At 38.0% G+C, this 19,421-nt stretch overlaps 1 protein-coding gene across 1 annotated transcript in view; it reads left to right on the top strand.

The window, feature by feature from the left end:
• Window positions 1-19,421, top strand: part of FRMPD4 (FERM and PDZ domain containing 4) — a 299,756-nt gene that overhangs the window by 170,944 nt on the left and 109,391 nt on the right. Inside the window, exon 2 of the mRNA XM_058828019.1 lies at window positions 14,198-14,314. Coding sequence (XP_058684002.1) covers window positions 14,198-14,314 — 117 coding nt within the window. The remainder of the gene's footprint in view (window positions 1-14,197; window positions 14,315-19,421) is intronic.

Below are 19,421 nucleotides of genomic sequence, written 5' to 3'. Positions count from 1 at the left end.
TGTAAGTACTGTCCTCCAAAGTGAATTTTTAAACCCAGCATACTGTCATTTGGGAACAAAGGATAATCCTCTTACTTAAATTAAAAATCAGAATAACAACTTTAATGTCAAAAACCTAGGCGTATCTAAACTTATTCTTTTGTTTGTATTGCTGATAAATGCAAGATTAAAATGTGTTAAGGTATAACCTTTAAAATAAAATTAACTAATTAATTCATAAAACTGTATTTGTTGAGATACTAATTTATTTTAATAATGCTTAGGACAGTCTCAAGTTAATGGAAACTTGATAACATGTTTATAAAACCTGAACCTAGGTTGTTTTGAACTTAGATTTACCATTGTAAATAATTGCAGTCAGGTTTTTAAGGATATTGAAGCATCTAAAGATTCAGGTGGGCTTCAGTAGAATCACAGAAAATGTCACAGTAGATAGTCCTTGTTACTGGGCACTATTTTTTGCCAGTTTTATAAATAAGTAGGCCCTTATGAACACATGTAGCATTTCCGAATGTCTTGAAAGCTGTCAAGTTCTGTCTCTGTGCTTCAGAAAAATGGGTGGGAGAGTTAATACATCGAGGAAATAAAAATAGTTCTGTGAAGTAAAATGGAGTGGTGGGTGATAAAATCAGCCTGCTGACCTGTTGCTTGGGGTAAAGCTTGCTAGCAAAGGCAGTGAAACAGAAGCACTTAGTACTCATTCCAAATAGGCTCTGGCATCCTCCTGGACTGTTTCTTGGGGTGTGAAACTCTGCAAGTGGCTGGATGAGTGGAAACCTGGAGGCTGGCTACTGTGCCAGTAGTGCTTCCCTGTGGCTAAAGCAGCACAGAACTCAGTCCCTGTACATTAATCTTACCACCAGCCAAGACTTTAGGCTAGCAGAATTGATTTACTTTATCCTGTCAAATAAATGATCTGTTTATAAACGAATTTGCAATGCTGGAGGAGGGAGTGCAAAAGGGTAAAAAGTTAATTGTGACTCTCAAACCAAACTTGGTAAGAGTTTCCTTCTTTCAGTTGCATCTGTCTGCAGTCACTGTCTCAAGTAAGATATGTTTGTAAAAGACAAAAATGCACAAGAATGATCAAGATAAAATTACAAGAATGATCTCTTATCTAATGGCTTTTGTAAAAGAAGAGGTTAAGTAATTTAATAATCACAGCTGGGTGAAAAATTAGTTTAAAATGCAAGTTACTTCTCTGAATTTTGCTGCTTCCCGCTGTAAGGGACATGACAGAGAAGCTGGGCTCAAACCATTTTGGGTCTGATCGTAAGTGTCTATTCTTAATACTGTTTTTCTACCTTGTCTGGATAAAATGGACTCCAGCAACCTCTCATGAGTACCCATTTGCTGCACATTGCTATTTCTTAAAGTGAAGGGGAGTGCACAAATTACCCTTTTTCTTCTTTTTTTGTCTTCTTTTTCTTTTTGCAACCCAGGAAGATGACACGTTGTTTTATTGTGAAAATCACATTTACTCATTGAATAATTTTTAAACCTTTAGCTCGCTAGTTCGAGTATCTTGTGCTGAGACTGTCTCATGATAGCCTGACATGATACAGCTGCTGCTTATGTTGGGGCAATTTCCCTTTCATTCCTTCTTGGTATGAGGGGACCCAGTTTATGGACTGTGTTGTGAAGTTGTTGGGAAACAGTACAATAGTAGGTGAAACAATGCTTGTATCACTTCTTAAATGGATTAAACCCACATGTGTGGCTAGGTGACTCCAAGCTTTGCAATAGCAGTTTCTGCACTGAAAACACTGAAGTTTATTTCAGAATTGCATTGACTGTTAAACTCTAGTGTTTCTGTATGCTCTTACTCAGATTTTCCTGTATTAATACTGTGCCTAATTTCATTCCTTTTAGCAATGCTTTTAATAGCAAGCTCTGAGAACTGCAAATTTAGAGAATGCAAAATATCAAAGAGCTGGACTCCATCTAAATGTGTGTGCACTCCTTGATCTGAACATGCAGTTACAATCTGCAAACACATTCATTTATATTACTGTATGAAAACAGCCAGAAGCACTACAGCCTTGTGTCAGAGAACAGTATTAAACCTGTGTAAGTCCCAAAATCCCTCTAGTTTTCTGACTGCAGGGAAAGTTTCATTTTCTGCTGGAAGATCTTTAAGGAAGCTGCTTGCCAGTGGCTGTAAGTAGGTTAGCCCAGCCGGCTGTACCTCTGTCTGTATCATTTTCCTTAGCTATCACTTGCAGAGAGCTAAGAGAGATTTTTTGAGAATTTCTAGTAGCTGTCACAGTAGCAATGCAGTTGTAGCTTGCCAGCATATACACAAGCATATGTACCCAAACTCCTACCACGGCATGTAACCAAGGGCTGATGAAAATTGGAGGAGGAAAGATTTAGGTTATGGAGGTTTTTTCCTCTGTGTATGTGTCATTTCATTTCTAAAAGCCTGTTATTAGAAGAAATGTATAAGTCTGTTTAACTAGATGTGTAACTAGATGGCTTAATATCATAAGATATTAGGGATTTAGATAGCTGAAGCCTTGGTATTTCAGGAGGTTTTAGGCAGAAATATTTCACACTTTTATTTTCTCTTCTAGTTTTATAAGTAATGTCTGCCTCCAGAATGTTTTTCAGGTCATAAATCAAATTTAAAAAATCCCACGCATTTTGTGTTCAGAAATCACTGGGATAAGAAACACTGATGGGGAAAGAATAGGATATAGACCAAAAACCTGGAAAGAATAGAATCAGCAAATTTCACTTTTTCTGTCTTTTGCTTAATGATTAATGGGATAGGCATATAGAGTTTAAGTATATAGCTCCAGGCAACTTGGTTTTTGGTGTAATACCTATTTTTCATATTTTTTTATGCTGAATTTTTTTTGAGTGGGAAATTGGAAAAGCTGGCCTTGTAAGATCCTTCCCAAATGGAGTTGTCGTCCTGTGATTCTGTGGAACATGTAACTTGGTAGCCTGCTACTGGAGTGTGAACACTGCTGCCTCAGAGCTCAGCAAGAGCTTTTGCTGGTCATTGTGTAACATGAAAATGGCAGAAGGCTGGGAGGTCTGGGGCAGCTGGAACTAGAAACATCATTCAAGGTAAACTCTAAAGCCTTGCTGCTAATCTTAAAGGCAAGCAAAAGGAAATGGTGCAGTCACGTGACTTCACCAAGTGTATTGTAAACCAAATAAACTGAATAATGGGTAAAAAGTGATTCTAAGTTGACAGACAAGATTAATGTTACTGGTGCTCCTTGTTGTGGTTTTCTGGGATTGAGGGGGCTCTTGTCAAAGATTTAAGTTTGCCTTGGTTCTGGTTTTCTTTTTTTCCATTTGCAACAGAGGAGTTTCTTCCTTTGTCTTCTGTCCTTCTTTAGCAACTTTACACATTTGTAGCTTCTTGTGTGGAAATCAGGCATTTCCTTGGAATTTCAGGAAGACATGCATGTTAACCAGTAGAGAATGCAGGAAAAATTATTTTGAAAATAATTCCAGAGCATATGTCTAGATCAATTGTCATGGGAATCTGTCACTTGTGGATGGATGTTTTGCCTACCTTGTTTTAAGCTCCCCTGTGGTTTGGCTGGGGATGTGTTGAAGGAACGAATGTTTTGTACTGCATCTGCACAGCTTCTGTTCAGATTTTCACTAAGTTACATTGGTTAGTTTTCAATGCACCTCCACCCTTAAGTATGTAAGTTCTAAAATAAATTTGAAACATGAGACTTCGGTTCCACTTTACTGGCTCACACTTCATGAAGTCACTAAGGCTAAGGAAAAAGTTTTAACACCCCACTTTTAAATGATTCTTTCTCATTTGTTAAGGTTTTACACATGCCTTGGTTTGTGACATAATTCTGCAACAGAATGCAGCCAAGTGTTGGTAATTTCCTAAGAATGAAACTGCTTCAGATTTTTATGTGTTTATGTTCAGAGTGCTTTAAATAACCTCCTGTCTGGATGCAGGCTTACCACTGATGAAAATGTCTGACTACTACACAAAATGTCCTTTACTTACATTATTTCTCAGTATGTTGTCATATAAACCATAATTTTCTCTATGAAAAAACACAAAGGAACTCAAATAAAAGAAGAAAATAATTGCAACATTGTAGCATGATAGCAGTAGAAACACAGGCTTTTCTGCATATGTTTTGAGAATGTAAACAGATTGCTCAGGTCCTTTTCTGAAGTTCTTTGTAACTTTTGCCTGGGAGTGAAGTATAGAAAAGTATGTAGTGTTGTTACCCTTTTAATAGCAGCATGGTTATTTTATCATATATTCCCAGTTCTGAGAATTTTGGTTTAAAGGCAAGTGGAATACTGAGCTTTTGGGGTATTTTAAATCTAGAAAGTAGACCAAAATACCTTGAACTACCATCATGTGCTTATATATAGTATTTGAAGTAGATGTAAGCCTAGCAGAGTGATTACTTTGGTAATTAAGATTTTTGAATGGGAAATGCTGCCTATGGAAAGCAAACTCAGCCAGTGGTTAGTGGCTGCATCTCATTTCAAGGTCATCAGATGTGTTTTGTAAGGGAAGGACCCTTTAGCTCTTGGAACTTCTTCTGTAATCACTGAGCAGTGATGCTTCTTATTGCTGGATTTCTGTGCAGTGAAAATATTGAAAATATATTTTTCTTTCACCTCCAAAATTAAGATGATAGTATTTGGTTTAATTTAATTTACAAAATGTCTTTAAGATAGGCTACCTTTATTTAATTTATTGATAATTTCATTTTATTTCCCATGAAATTGAAAGTGGGGAGATTAAGTCATAGTAGAAATCTGAAGAACTAGTAAATATGAGGGTGTTTTCACTTTTTTCTCTGCAGTACTCTTCCCTTAATTAAGATCCAGCCAGATCTTTTGTTTCAATATTTTGCTGATGGACCTCATCTTGAGATGTAGAAAGAATTCCTACCAAAACCAAGCAGTAGGATGTTAGGCTTCAGTCCAGTTTTAGAAAAGCAGTTTTGTTTCTTTTTTGGCAATTCACTTCATCCTAGTAATGCAAGGTCACACTCCTACAGACCAAAATGTCACCTTCCAGCAAGAGTATGCCGTGAAGAATTTCCAGTTGACCACAGGACTGAAACATGGGTGACATCTTTACAAAGATAGAAATTATCTACCAAGAAGTGCTTAAAATTTTTCTGCTGCTTTTTCTAGTGTATGATTCTCCATTTGGCTCACATTAGGCAGGTTGAATTCTTATAAATTTATCGAAAAAATTCAAAATTTACTATGCATAAAAATGGGATTCCCTTTTGCAATGCAGTATGCATAATTGAATTTTAATAGCTATATACACCTCAAATTTTTATGGCATAAAATGGGCAGTTGTGTAAGAGGTGGTGCTGTTACTTTTATTTAAAATATGATGCCACTTTACTGCATTTTGTTTCCATTGTTCTACTCTCTACTATCATAAACTCTCCTTGTTAGCAACAATGCAGTCAATGAGCTAGACTGCATTTCTGTCAGAGGCTTTATGGGACATTTTTAGAGGCTTTATGTCCCATGAAATTTTTTTCATAAGGCAGAAAAGGCAAAGTTCCTGAACTTCTACCTGAAACGTAGCAGTGAGCCATGGCTGCACGTTACTGCAAAACTGGTAAAAGGACAAATATTCATTGAGAGCAGAAGTAACAGCACTTTAAAGCAAGAAAAAAAATACATAAAAATCATATGTTGGGTAAAATTCAGCATCTGATAATAGCTGTAATTTTGTCAGGAATCTCATTTTAGGAAAAATTAATTTGGTGCCTGGTCTAAGGGTATGCTGCATATCATATGGTAAGATTTCCCAGCATGTACTACTTTGAGAGAGGAAAAAATAATTAAAAAGGTTTTTCAGAAGATTTAGAAATATCAATACTCCATTTACTAGATGAAAAAGAGAGAAATATTGTTCATATACTTTCATTAGTTTATTTTGTTGAATTTTTTTTTTTATTTTTGCTCCTGAAATACTGAGTTGGCCTGAGAAAGCCTAAGGTCAAAATCCCTGTTAAAAATGAGAAAAACATCTCTCAGACATCAGCTTTTAGAGACTTTCACTTTCTAGTGCACATCAGCATGAAGCTAAAGCATCCTGTGGAACGGAATGTCAAAGAGCCTTTCACAGGCATCCAAGTCACAACCATTACTTGCTGCTTTGGGTAATTTCTGGCTTTAACAATACAAAATTCTGGAGGTGAAAGCAATTCCTTCAGGACTTGGATCTCTAATGGGGTCAGAAATATCCTGGCAGTCTAAAAGAAGATATGATGGAGACTTTTGTTTTCTATGAAGTGGGCGCACATCTTTAATAATAATGGATGTAAAACATAGAGGGAGACAAGACAGGAAAATAAAACATGTGACCCCTATCAGATATTTTAAAAATCCCGCAAAACCAACCAACCGAAAAAAGCCCAGAACAAAACAAATAACAGACGTGAAAGTGCATTAACTGGACAGCAAAGACTGTAGAGAATCAGAATACATGCACATTTTTTGCTAAAAGGAAAAACTCAGCTTACAAAGAGCAGAGGAGGGCAGGAAATTTGCTTTATCAGTGATAAAGAGTTGATAACTTCGTAGAATCAGAGACAAGAAAGGAAGCATTCTGGGCCAGCCAAGGTACCGCAAAGAATGACAAGATCTTTACCTTTTCCCTTTTCCAATTCATGTGTAGGTTGCTAGTGCCTGGAACAGAGCAGCATTGCCTCACTAGGTTTGTTTCGTACCTTGTCCCAGCATCCTGCCTGTACCTTTGATAGTTTTGGGTCCAAAGAGGACAACAGTGGTTCCTTGAGGAGCCACCACTCAATTCTGAGGAGCTTGCTTTCTAACTGAAGGCAAAAACATATTTTTTACTGTGTTGTTTGGTTACTTGTGTCTTTGCACACATCTGTGAGAGAAGAGACGGGAAAGCAAAAATGAAATTTTGGAAGATACTTGGTGAAAAATAGTGTATACACAGATCCTTAGAACAAAGCTTGTTTGGAGGTAGCACCATGTTTTTGTAGTTTCAGACTGAGAGGAACCATTCCTCGTATAGCGAGGCGTGTAATGAGTACAGTGCACATTTTGTAAAGCCTGTGGTTTTGTTCTTCATTGTTCTGTCCTGCCTGTGATACAGGCAGGAGTCTGGAATTGATGCTGAATGTTTGGAGCCTGTGAGTGGCTCACAAAGTCCATGAATAGGCTTTTCTTTTTTCCCTGATGAAGCAGTGGGTAGCACCTGCTGCTGTATTTCCTGCTTGTGTGTCAGGAGAGCTGTCACGGAGTGTTCCCCATGGCAGCCATGGAATCCCTGGTTAAAGGGATCCTTTACCTTTCAGATCAGCTAGACAGCAGGGACCCTTGTGTCATGACTGACAGCAGGAGCAGTGACTTCTGGAGGAGGAATTCAAAATTCATTGGAGTGTCTTCTGTTCTGAATCTAGGCATAGGCTGCCGTTTAGAAGAAATCTGTTTTAGGCACTGAGGAGATGGAAGCTAATGAAATCTATGACAAAAACAGTCTGAGAGGGTTTTCTAGAAATGTAGCTCTTCTACAGTTTTGAATTGCAGTAGAGAAGTTCAGTATGAATTTTTGATTTTACTTGAGGTTTTCTCTGGTCCCCCAAAGGATTTAAAGGTCGAGTGCAGCCTTTAGCATCATTGTCTGTTTGGAGTAAGAAGAGTGGTACTTGGTGAGATTGTGAATAATTCAGAGCATCTATGGTGGAAGGTGGGGGCAGGAGAAAAACAGTTTGAAACTTTTGTGCTTCAGACAGAGTTTGAGGAGCAGTTAAGGCCTAAGAAAGACAAACTTCCAGCTGGAGACAAGTTCTGAACAACTGGTGCAAGGCAGCCTGGCTTTATTCATAGACCTTACTAGGAAAATAGAAAAAAACTACTGCAAGGTGCAAAAAAGGTGAGTGCCTTTATTTTCTGAATAAAATTTGCATTTTCCTGATGATGCATGACGCAGCAGGAAAATTTCAGACAAGCCTGAATAATACAGTAACCTTATTCTACCTTTGACCAGAGCATGGCTGTATTGCAAAATTACTGAGAATGACAGGTGTCAAAGGGCAAAAATATTTTTCTACCATTTTTTTCTTATGATTAAATAAGGAAAACAGTCTTGGACAGTGATTCTACCTTTAGTGATTGGTCAATTACAAGCTTGAAACTCTAAACTCATTTGTGGGAAGATACTCAGCAAATTTCTTTTAACTGACACACAAGTTCAAAAATGGCACACATTTAGATGAGGACTAAAACCCTTTTTCTTTCTTACCCATCAAAAGATTTAAAAGCATGTGGGTTGTAGAAGATGAAAGATATCTGAAGTCATTAGGGTTCCCTTCTGTACTTACATGATTTAGTAATAAAAGACCTAGTATGAATCAAGTTTTTTACTACAGCAGAGGGTGTCTGGGGCAGTTAATTTTCTTCTTTCATCTTTCTGGTAGGACTGCTTCTCTGGGGGTTTATAGAACTCATCTCTACATAGACAAGAAGTCTTTCAGTGCCCTTGATCTTGCATCCAGAAACTATTGTCCATCATATCTGTGTGCCCCTCAGGAGAGTTTCAATAGCAGGGTATGATGATTGATTTTGATAGTATCTCTACAGATTCTTGAAAACTTTCATTTCTTATTTTTTCAAGTTAAAGTTGTAGGATGGAGGTAAAAGTATTGTGTTAGTCTTCTGGGACAGGAGAGGGCGAGAACTGGATTGAGAAGGAAGGGTTTCATTCCCAAGGCAGTGGAAGATTAAATATCATAGAGAGACGGTTACTGAACTCCACTTGTGTCACAGTAATGTTTCCTATTTGCAGATAGACATGCCCTGCAGATACTTCAGGTGTGGTGTTCTTGCTTTTAAAAACTAATAATACAAAATGTTTTATCTCTAGTGCTCCTTTCGGTACCTCCTTGGGATTGTTGTGGCTGGAATTGCTTCTGAGCTGTGGAGCTGTGTGTCCTTCATAAGCAGCTCTGGGAGTGCAGTGTCGCTTCTGTTCAGGATGTCTTTCTTCTATGACGGGTGGGAGAGGGACTGACTTATGTATTGGCATGTGGGAAGCAGAGAACTGGCTTTTGTACCAATGGAGAGTTGAAATGAAGCCAGGCTACATGGCAAGACTCAAAATTTAGAATTTTTTTCTCCATATGGTAACGTAAAGGAAGCCAGTGTATCGACACCGTTATTCCATTTGCAGTGCTGAGCTCCTTGTGTTACATGGCCAGCCTTGTGTGGGTCACTGATGCCCCGGCAGACTGAGCTTTCAGGAAAAAATAATTCTTGTATATGAGGAAGTACTATGAGAAACATCAAGATGTTGAACAAGATGATTCCAGAACATTGGATATCCAAATAAACACATAAACATGCCATTATAATCTGAAACCCCGCAATAAACATTCTGTAACTTCAGCCATCCACCAGAGTTGCAGCAGTTCAAGGGATTGCTATAAAAGAAGATTAGAACATAATCCTTCCACTACTTTAATTCAGCTGAGGAAATCCAAGGTAGATGCTTAAAAAGTTACTAATACCTGCAGAGAAAGTATGTGTAGTGTATTAATATTTCAAATTACTTGTATTTAGGAAGATCATAGGGCTTCATATTGTTCTGCAGAGATTTTAAACAATTATGAAAATTTTTGTCAGAAAACGTATGGATAGTTTCAGTTTCTGATAGTCTGTGAGCTATAAGATATTAACTAAAAGCAACACTGCAAAAAAATAATGCAGTGAAAAAAAAAAGCCAAGGTTTGTTTGTTTTGTTTTGTTTTGAATTGTTTTTCGTAGTTTTATTGAAGGAGGAGGTTTCAAAGGGAGCTGCTTTGATGGGAACATTTTGGAAGACATGCCCCAACTGTGTGCTGAGTGTTGTGCCCCATTAGACATTAAATATTCTAAATGCAACTGAGACATTAAGTGAGTGCTTTCTGTCTTGTCTCTGCCTAAGGATGATCTGAAGAATGCAGTTTTTGTTTTACCATTCATTTTTGCTGCCATGTGACCATCTGTGAGGCCATGAAGTAAGCAGAGATTAATCTGGATGGAAAAAAAATAGCAGCTGATTTTAAGGTGAACCATTTTACTTTCATTGGCACAGGAGCAACTGTGATGTGAAGCAGAAGATGCTAGAAGAATGGGAATACTGCTTTTGTGTCAGTGTCTGTTTATGCTGTTTTAAAATTACAGGCTGAGAGCTTAATTTCCACTAGTTTAGAGAAGTGCTACATTTAAAACAAAATTAACAGGCTTGGGCTCTAGAGGTGGCACAGTTAAAACGTCTGTCAAGATTTCTATAGCAAAGACCTATTGAGAGGAATCTCCAATTGCTAGTTAAAAAAAAAACCAACATGTTTTGGGCAATATTACATACTTAGTGGCTGACTCTGTAGATACTATTTTTTTTAATTGAATTTTTCAACCTATTTAAACTTTTTTTTTCACACTTGAAAGAAGAAATGGTGTTACTTTCTGTGTTCATCATTAGTACTCTGAACTGTTCTGGACATTAGGCTTTAATAGTATGCTTTAAAAATTCAAACTGTTCTAGTTTTGATCTTTAAAAAAGAAGTGGATAATACTACAGATTTGCACTTCTTGTTGAGGCATGGTTTATGCTGAGTATGTTCTGCATATCACATGAAGAGCATATCACTGATACAAGTGAAACTGCAGGAGATTTTCCTTTATGATCTCATGCTTCAGGTCATTCCTCAAGCACAGGGCAGAAAAAAGGCTGACCTGAAGATATTCGCTGTGGCAGAGCCATGGCATTATCAATCAGAACGTTCCTCCACAGGCTGCATTGATTCCTTACACACCACTTCAGTACTCACCACTTCGGTGATTTAATGAACTGATTGTTTAATGTGAAGCAATTTGGAGAGATCAGGTTTTTACATTTCCGCAGCAGGAATTTCAGGAGCAGGTTGAGGGGATATTTTAGCTAATCTGCCTTGTTTTCAGACTCTGCTGGCATGATGCTGGCCTAGCTTGCCCAGTGAAGATAGACACCTGGGATCTGTGCTCCAAAAGGCTCTCCAGCAGCCAGTCCCATTGCTGTGAGCAGGCAGGGAGGTGATGGACAGCAGGCAGTGGGCAACAGCAGTGCCAGTGCTGCCTCTGCTGCCAGGCTTGCTGAAACTGAAGGTGCACTCTTCTTTGTCCTTTTGGTCTTTGTAAGTGTACAAATATTCCATAAATCTAGGCGGTCTTGGTGTGCTCCTCCTTTGCTTGTGCAGAATGGAAGTGGCAAATGGTGATCAATGAGCTGAGGGATTTATCCAAGATCACCAGCATGGAGGCAGGATTTGCACTGGGATCTCCCAGGGCCTGATGATCTTCCTCAACACTAAGGTATCCTCTTGACTTAAAGATTACCAAGATGACTTTGTTCTTCCCCCAAGTGAAATGCCCGACTTGCTTATAATTTCTGGCATTTATCTCCTCTTTGCCATCTTTTGCCCTTCATAGTGGCCACTGAACAGAATTCTTGCTGACAAGCAGAATTTATATTCAACAAGTGAAGGGAGGTGTAGAAAAAAGTGCAGTTTACTTGCTCCTTTTCTCAGACTGTACAGGCATCTGGGAATCCTAGTCACCTCTGAGTGTAAAGACCTTGCTTTATTGCTTTGACTTGAGTGTTTATTATTGAATTGCACAATAGCTATAGGAAAAATTATGTCTTTTTTCCCCTGTGGAGCCACTGTGAATTTGCACACATCTAATGTAGGTGCATACAGTGTCTCAAATGCTAATTTGTATCCCACTGATTATAAGAAAGTCTGGAGGAGTAGATCACATGTAGACATATTTATAGTTAAGTAGGACAGTTATTACCCATCATGTATGATATGGTTGTGACACCATTACTGTTTTAAGGGCTCAAAGAAAGCTTTCAAGGGAGTGAGGTTTACCTTAACATCCACTAATGCTATAATCCATACAAAGATGAGCCCTTAATTTGAGTGCTGAGAGTTATAATATTGATCACCATCACTGTCCTGTGCTCCTACAAATTATGTGATAGTTTGATGTACTTTACTTGGGAATTTAAATGTCACTGTATCCATTTAACAGATGGTGAAACTATAGCACAGGGTTTGTGAAACACATCTAATTAAAACGAAAACTGTTAAATGGATGGCTATTCATTTATATAGTCTTGATAAAAAAGGTTTTGTTCCAGTGTATTTAGTTAACAGCAGTGGTTAGGATACCAAATACTCTGAAGTGTTATTTGAAGTCTGTAGATGTAGTTAAGCTGACATTCTCACGTTGTAGAGTGGCTCCTGTCTAAAAGAAGGGACCCTTTCTTTGTCTCTCAAGCATATGGAGAAAAAGGAATGTTTATGCTCAGTTTAACAAGAAACTGGATGAGAGAGTGTTGAAAGTATATTGGATTTGTTCCTTGTATGACTGTTTTCTAATCAGTTCCTTGGAACAGAAATGGACTAATTGCATTTATCTGGGGTACTGTAGCATATCTGACATTTATGTCTTTGATTAGCCTTGAAGAACTGTAATTGTTTTAAGAGTTCTAGCATTTTCAATATTAGACTTAAGCCATGCCCTATGGCAAATAAAAAGTGTTTGAATATGCTAACAGAAATGTTTTTCTACTCCTTGAAGATAGAGTACTTAACGTAATTGATAAACCAAATGATACCTAGCATTCCATTGTAATGCTCTACTTTACATGTAAATTATATTTTGAAGCACTATATTTTTTCTCAATTGTGATTAATCCTTGAAATGAAGGGGGAGGGTGAAGCAGCTAGTTTGTTTTTAATGATGCATTCTCCCTTTGGGAAAGATTAACTATGCACAACTTCATTGAATTTTGCAATTTACAATCAATTTTTGAGTTGTCCATGGAGACCAATTCCGTTCCTTCAGGAGAGTTTGTCAGGTTACATTGTGCTCTGTTTCTCTAAAGCAAAGAAGTTCTTATGTCTCTGTCTGTGATAAGAGATAGTAAATTCCTTGCTACAATTTGAACTTTAATAAATCTAGCACATAAAACTAAGCTGTAATATATTTGATGAGTGGAGAAAAGACAGAAACAGGGAAGACAACTAATTCAAAATATACTCTTATTTTATGTGTTTTTGGTTTTGATGTCAAAATTTCGGATTGTATTCAGTGTTGGGTGCTCATTCCTATTTGCCTGTCACATACTCTTAGCTGGCCTTGTTGGTTGCCCTGCCTCCTCTTCTGCTCTTTCCCTTTTTCAGATTGTACATAGATATTAATGGCTTGACTAGTTTTGTTAAAACACTGGTTTGTTGTCTTCTGAACCTCTTAAGTCTCACAGGGGAAAGTGGGGATGTGCAGAGATATCTAGCTTAATCCCTGCGAGTGAGGGGAAAAGCATGTGTGCAAATGTTGAGGATTCCTGTGGGAAACTATGGTGGATCCTTGCTAGCTGAATCTTTTTTATATGGAGTCAGTAGAAAGTACCTCACAAAATATTTCAGATAACTGGGGACACACTGTCACTTGGGAGTGCTGCTGGGCCCTTCTTTGGGAGTGGGAATATTAGGAGAGTGTGCTGGAGCAGTGGGATATAACAGTGTGTGGGCTCAGAGATGCTGCAGCCTTTTAAAGGTTATTTGGTGGGACGGCTTAATGGATAATGATCAAGTGCAACAAAATATATATTCAGTCGGTTTAGTGTGTTATGCAGCAGTGTCATGGCCTTCCTTCATTCCAGCACAAGAAATAAAAAATGATTTCCTAACAGACAGAAGGTTGATGCTCCTTCTCATGCCAGGTGTTGCACTGTGTGTGTGATCTCCAGTGATGTCGTGGGTAGTTTGGTTTGATGGATAATTTTTTTCCCTAAAACTGTGCTGAGAGCTGGAATTTGAACACAGAATGGTGATGAATGAAAATTCTTCCCGTTCCTTTTATTAAAAACTACTGAAAATTAGCACTGTGTATGTGGGACTGATGGAGAATGACAAATACACCAACCAAAGGTTTGAACTCGGACTGTTAGAAATGACAGCATATCTTTCTACTGACTGAAAGAATATCATAAATGTAAATAGATCTGCTAATCTCTGTTCCTTTGCCTGGGTTTTGGCTCTGTATTTCACAACTATGAAAGTACTTGGATGTCAAGTGAATCATGTGAAGTACAAGAGAGAAGTAACTTTTTTTTTCTCCTGTCTTTTCCCCTCTGCATTTTTCAAAATTGCAGCCACAGGAATAAGTCTTCAGGCTGGCCTCACCCTTCAGGGACCTGGAGCTTGAACCAGGGGACACCTTATGGATGGGAGATGACGGCAAACAGAGATGGAAGAGACTACTTCATCAGGTAAGTAGGCAGCATGAGCTGTGCAGTGTGGGGCCCAGCGCTGCAGCCTGCTCTCAACTGTGTCGCCTTGGAATCCTAATTCCTGCTTCAGCCCTACACAGCTAGTGTTCACTGCTTTGATTTATGGCACAGGGATAGCTCAGACTCTGCTTTCTGCACTTCGCTTTGGTACTTGCTTACTTCATTTGGTCAAGAGAATGTTGATAATAGAAGGACCTGTAATTCTTAAGAGAATTACAAGGAAGGTCATTAACAAAAGATAAATAAAAAATAAAAATGCCATGTTTAAAGAATGCTGCAGAAGGTCAGTTCTGACTGAGACTTCTAACTCTCCTCTGTCTCTGCCATGTTGATGCCTTGGGATTTAGCTTTTTACATTTTTCAGATCCTGTACTGCTCTAGTGTATAACTCTAAAACTCCACAGCCTGTCAGCTACTGTTCTTCCATTTTATTCAGACAAAACAATTTCTCTGTAGGCCTGAAATTGAGGGACACCTTATTGTCTCAGGCCTTGAAAGATGTAAACAGTGAAGTGGGGGGGGAAACTTGGAATAAATTACTTCATTAGCTGAAACTGTAATTGGAAGATTAACCCCTGGTATGTAAATGGACCAAACTTTTAATTGTATGAAAAACTCGTGACCATTGTCCACCCTGGGTGAAACCCCTTGGAGGCTTCTGACTGCCCAAGGTGTATCTATTGAAGGCCTTCAATAAATACCTGCATTTATTCTCTTAATTTTGTCTAGCCTCTGTTTCAGGTCACCAGTCCAAGGCATCAGTGTGAGGTCTTTTGGTTTGTCTAATACATTCATTATACTGGTAATAAGATGCTTGGATCCTGTATAGTAAATATAGTAATTCTTAGCCTTCTCAGAGTTTTTAGCTCTGGTTTAAAAAATAAATGTCAATGACTATGATATAATGTAAACTGACTATATCATATATGACTATGATATAATTGTAAACATTATTGGCTTTTCTTTTCCCATTGTAAACTGTGCATAATTATTTTTTTTAAATCACTGAGGTGACTTGGATAAAATACATTTTGGTGTTCTAGCAAATGTACTCTTTGATGCCTTTGGAACTTCACTAAATAGGGTGATGGTAGTGGGTTCACAGAACCATTGACTGCTTGGCATTCATTGCTTTAGCTTACGTTTCATTCAGCATTTTGATTCTGTTCTTGTGAAGTTTTGGGGTTTTTAAATTATTTGATTTTTGTCTTTATCAGCCTATTTAGAAACTTGCAGGTACTTGAAAAAGTAATGGGTGAGAATTAGAATTCTTTTAACACAGAGTTGAAGGATCAAACATATTTCTAATTGACTGTTAAAAGTCTTTAATTCTCTCAAGATCCTTCAACTGTAAAAAAAGAAGAATTCTAAAGCATAAAACTGAAGATCCTTATTACTGTGCTTCCCTTCCCTAGCCCTTTTGCCCACGGGCTCTGCCTTGGCTTCCTAGGAGGCATTTGCTTTTGGAGCCAAAGCAAGATTTGTAGCAGCCTGGTGACCTGAAGGCTTTCAAGATTTAGAGCAATTTCAGACCTGTCCAAATTGGAACAAATTTTCTGGGTTAATGAGGTCTCAGAAGCTGACTTTGAAATGTTTTCTTGCTTCAACAAGTATTTATCACGCTTTAGATGTCTGAAAGATGGACAATGTGAAGCTGAATGCCAGGCACAATAAAACTGTATTAGTATGGGTTTTCTGCCTGAGTTAATTTGGCTTGTCAAGAAGCATAGGTGAGCCCCGAAGTACTGTGCAGATGTGAGACTGTTGTTCCTGTTACTCAGGTTAATGAAGATACCTGCACATCTCATTCTTGTTTTCTGCAGACTGTTGGTATGTTCTCATCTGTGTGAATGAGATTCATTTGGAGGATTGATCTCCTGATTCTGAGGACAGACACTACATTTGATTGCTCCTCTTTTCTCACTGGTCACGTAATGGGGTGCTGCACTTGTTGTGTAGCTGTCAACAGCTGTAGCTTACAGCTACACTACAAAACGAAGTGCCTTAGTACTCATGAATTTTGCAATTTGGGAATGTTTACTAAACATCTGTAGATAATGATTATTTTGTTTATTTTTTTGGAGAGGTTTTTAGTACCTTAAAGTGCTGCATCCTTCTCTTAAATTGAGAAAACTGCATCTTGGAAAAATAAAAACCGTAACAGGGAGTGCCAAATTATGCCTTAAGTAATATTAGCCTGTGGTGGTTTTGTTGTTGGGGTGGTTGTTTTGGGTTATTTTTCTTATGCTCTTACAAGGTACTTGTTTTTCATTCTGTTTTGGGCTCTGGTCTCTCTTTCATTTTTCTCTGTGTGTGGATAGCAGGCTATATGGAGAAACATAGTCAGAGAGGTGAAGAGCATGAGGCTTCTGTAGAAGCTGATCTGTAGAAGCCTTTGATGTTTTGTGCCAGACTTTACAACACACTGGAACCTCTGAGCAGTTTCAAGTGCAAGCTGAACACTGCTACATACCTACACATTGCATGGTTTATAGTACACATTCCTGTAGTACATATTCATGTAGTATCAAATGTTTTAAAGCAACAGCATAGGCTGTAGCATGTGCACAGATGTGCTTCCAGAGTAGTAATGCATCTTACATGAAATGATGTTCCTCGGGAGTGCAATAAAAGGCAGTGCTTTTGGAATGCAATCAGGAAACCCTTTGGAACCATGTACTGCTGCACCAAGTCACCAGCCATCCACCTTTATAGGGAACATCAGCCCAGGTGGATACTACAATGTCACTGGGTAGTTCCATTGCATATATCTTGGTTTTAGGAGAGTGATCAAAGCCTAAATACAACTAATAGAAAATGACTTTCCAGCAATTCCTCTGTGGAGTTATACATGGTATCTGTCCTTACAGCAACTGTTATTTGGCAGAGAAACTCTCTCTGGCTTTCAAAACAACTGTTTTTGCAAATACTACATAGAACTATATAAATACAAAGAGAATTTAATTTTCTTTCCTTCATTTTCATATCTAGATTTTAGGAATGATATAGTGAGATGATTTTTGACAATTATGCCAATAAAGAAAGGAGATAGATCAGTGAGATAGCATTTTTTATTGTGTCTGAGACTTTTTATAGACATGCAGATTAACAAATTGCATCACACTGAAGGAGAAAAAGCAATTCAAATATTTGCTTGGTTTTGATTAAAGATGTATAAGCCAGGTATTATCATAATAAAATGTATGCATGAGTTCTGTACAAAGAAGTAGCATAACTCATAGCAACATTAACTGCTTTTTAATTAAATAATTTACTTTGGGCCATATGTACATATCCATTCAACTGCAAGCAGACTTATTGTAATTTTGAAATTGTGGAAGGAATAGAGAATCCACGAGAATCTTCTGGTGAAATGAAATGTAATTATATAGTGTTGGTGCAAATGCTTTTAAGGTATGAATGGGAAGAGATGTTTATTCCTTCTGCTGAAGCAAATTTGATTTCTTTCAAATCTCTGGAAGTCCTTATGATATGAGCTAATCAGGGGCAGCTTCCATTGCCAGGCAGTGCTTTTGTAAAAGTGTGAGAAGAATCTCTTATCAAAATATTTTCAGATGTTGCTATCAATTCATTATCTCTTCTGCACAGATGGCACAACCAGGGTCATTTTGCAAACCTCTAAAATATTTTTTCTTAAGTTTAGGGCACAGTAAATTGAAGTTTCAGAACTTCACCCATTCCCTTTTAACTTGCCCCTTTTACTTGAAATAGCGTTATGTGATAAGTAATACATTTCAGTATTAGCATTCAGTAATATATTTCAGGATGGCAATTATCTAGTATTCTTCCAGCATGTTTCTGTACTCCACAAACTGTATCAAGCTGGACTTTTAATATGAAATAATTTGAATATGGTATATTTAACCACTTTCAAGTCCTAAATATTTTATTTGCATTATTTATATATGCTGTTTAGTGTATGATTATGAGAAATTCTGTAACATTAATTTAAATAAAAGCATGACACTTACTAAAAATGGTTTTGTGTGACTATAGTATTCCAGAGTGATAGTATGTGGAGCAGAAGAGCAGAAGGTTTTGGCTGATTTTGTATACAAAAGGTTTAGCCTCATGGCAGTTTTAGGTCCCTATTTGTGCCACTGCTGTGATCTTGTTGATTTTTGGACCTGTACATTTTTGTCCTTTCCCTTGTGGAAATCTCACTGCTTGTCAGATCTGGTGGGAAGTTGATAGAAGGAAATAAATAGCTAATAAAAAGTCAGTCTTATGGAGAAAGCAATAAATTTTATGTTGGTTTTGCTCTAAGCCAGTCCTTTGCATGGTCTGATGAAGTTGCAGTATAGTTTAGCATGGAAGAATCCTCTGAAGGTCAGCCTTTGCAGCCTCCTGCCCAGACCATGGCTAATACCAGGTGATGAGCAGCATTACTGCCACACTGAAATATCTGACTGGTTTGAGAACAGGATTGGAACAGAGTTGTATTGTCTTAAGCTGCCCTGCAACTGCATTTTAAGGTGCAAGTTGAAACAGCATTCACTGCCTTTAGAAGTCGTGCCTTTTTGATTCCTATTGTTGTTTAATTCCTAAGGAACAAGGCACTTTGGTATTTTCATGGATCTGACTTCTGTCATTCAAATAAAGACCAAAGAATGTGAAATAAACTTAGCTGAAAGGAAGTGTAGCCCTTCTCATGTGAACTTGGAGTAACACTGGTTCCACCAAGGTGTTGTTAGTTACTAGATTCTCGATACAGAGGGGTCTGTTAGGTCAGTTTATTGCCATAACCTTGTTTGCAAGAGGTGCTGTTGGTTGTGTTTACTTTATTTTGCTTTATTATTTTTATTGGTTGTGTTTACTTATTCCTTCTATTGCCTGGGAGAGGCTGATGGGGTCTGTCTGTGTTTCCACTTCTGTTTGCTCCCTGTTTGACTCCAAGGACCCTGACCATCTGTACTTTGTGCATATTAGCTTGCTTCTGTGCTCCAGTCTGGAACAAACTGAGCAAACAGTTGGGATCCCAGGCAAGAAATTAAAGGAAGCACACCCAGAGATGAAAGCCTGCAGCATTGTTACTGCTTGGCTTGAAACCACGGGTCAGTCTCCA

This window comes from Poecile atricapillus, chromosome 1 (assembly GCF_030490865.1).
Source record: "Poecile atricapillus isolate bPoeAtr1 chromosome 1, bPoeAtr1.hap1, whole genome shotgun sequence".
NCBI lineage: Eukaryota > Metazoa > Chordata > Aves > Passeriformes > Paridae > Poecile > Poecile atricapillus.
This window is presented reverse-complemented; position numbering and strand designations above follow the sequence as displayed.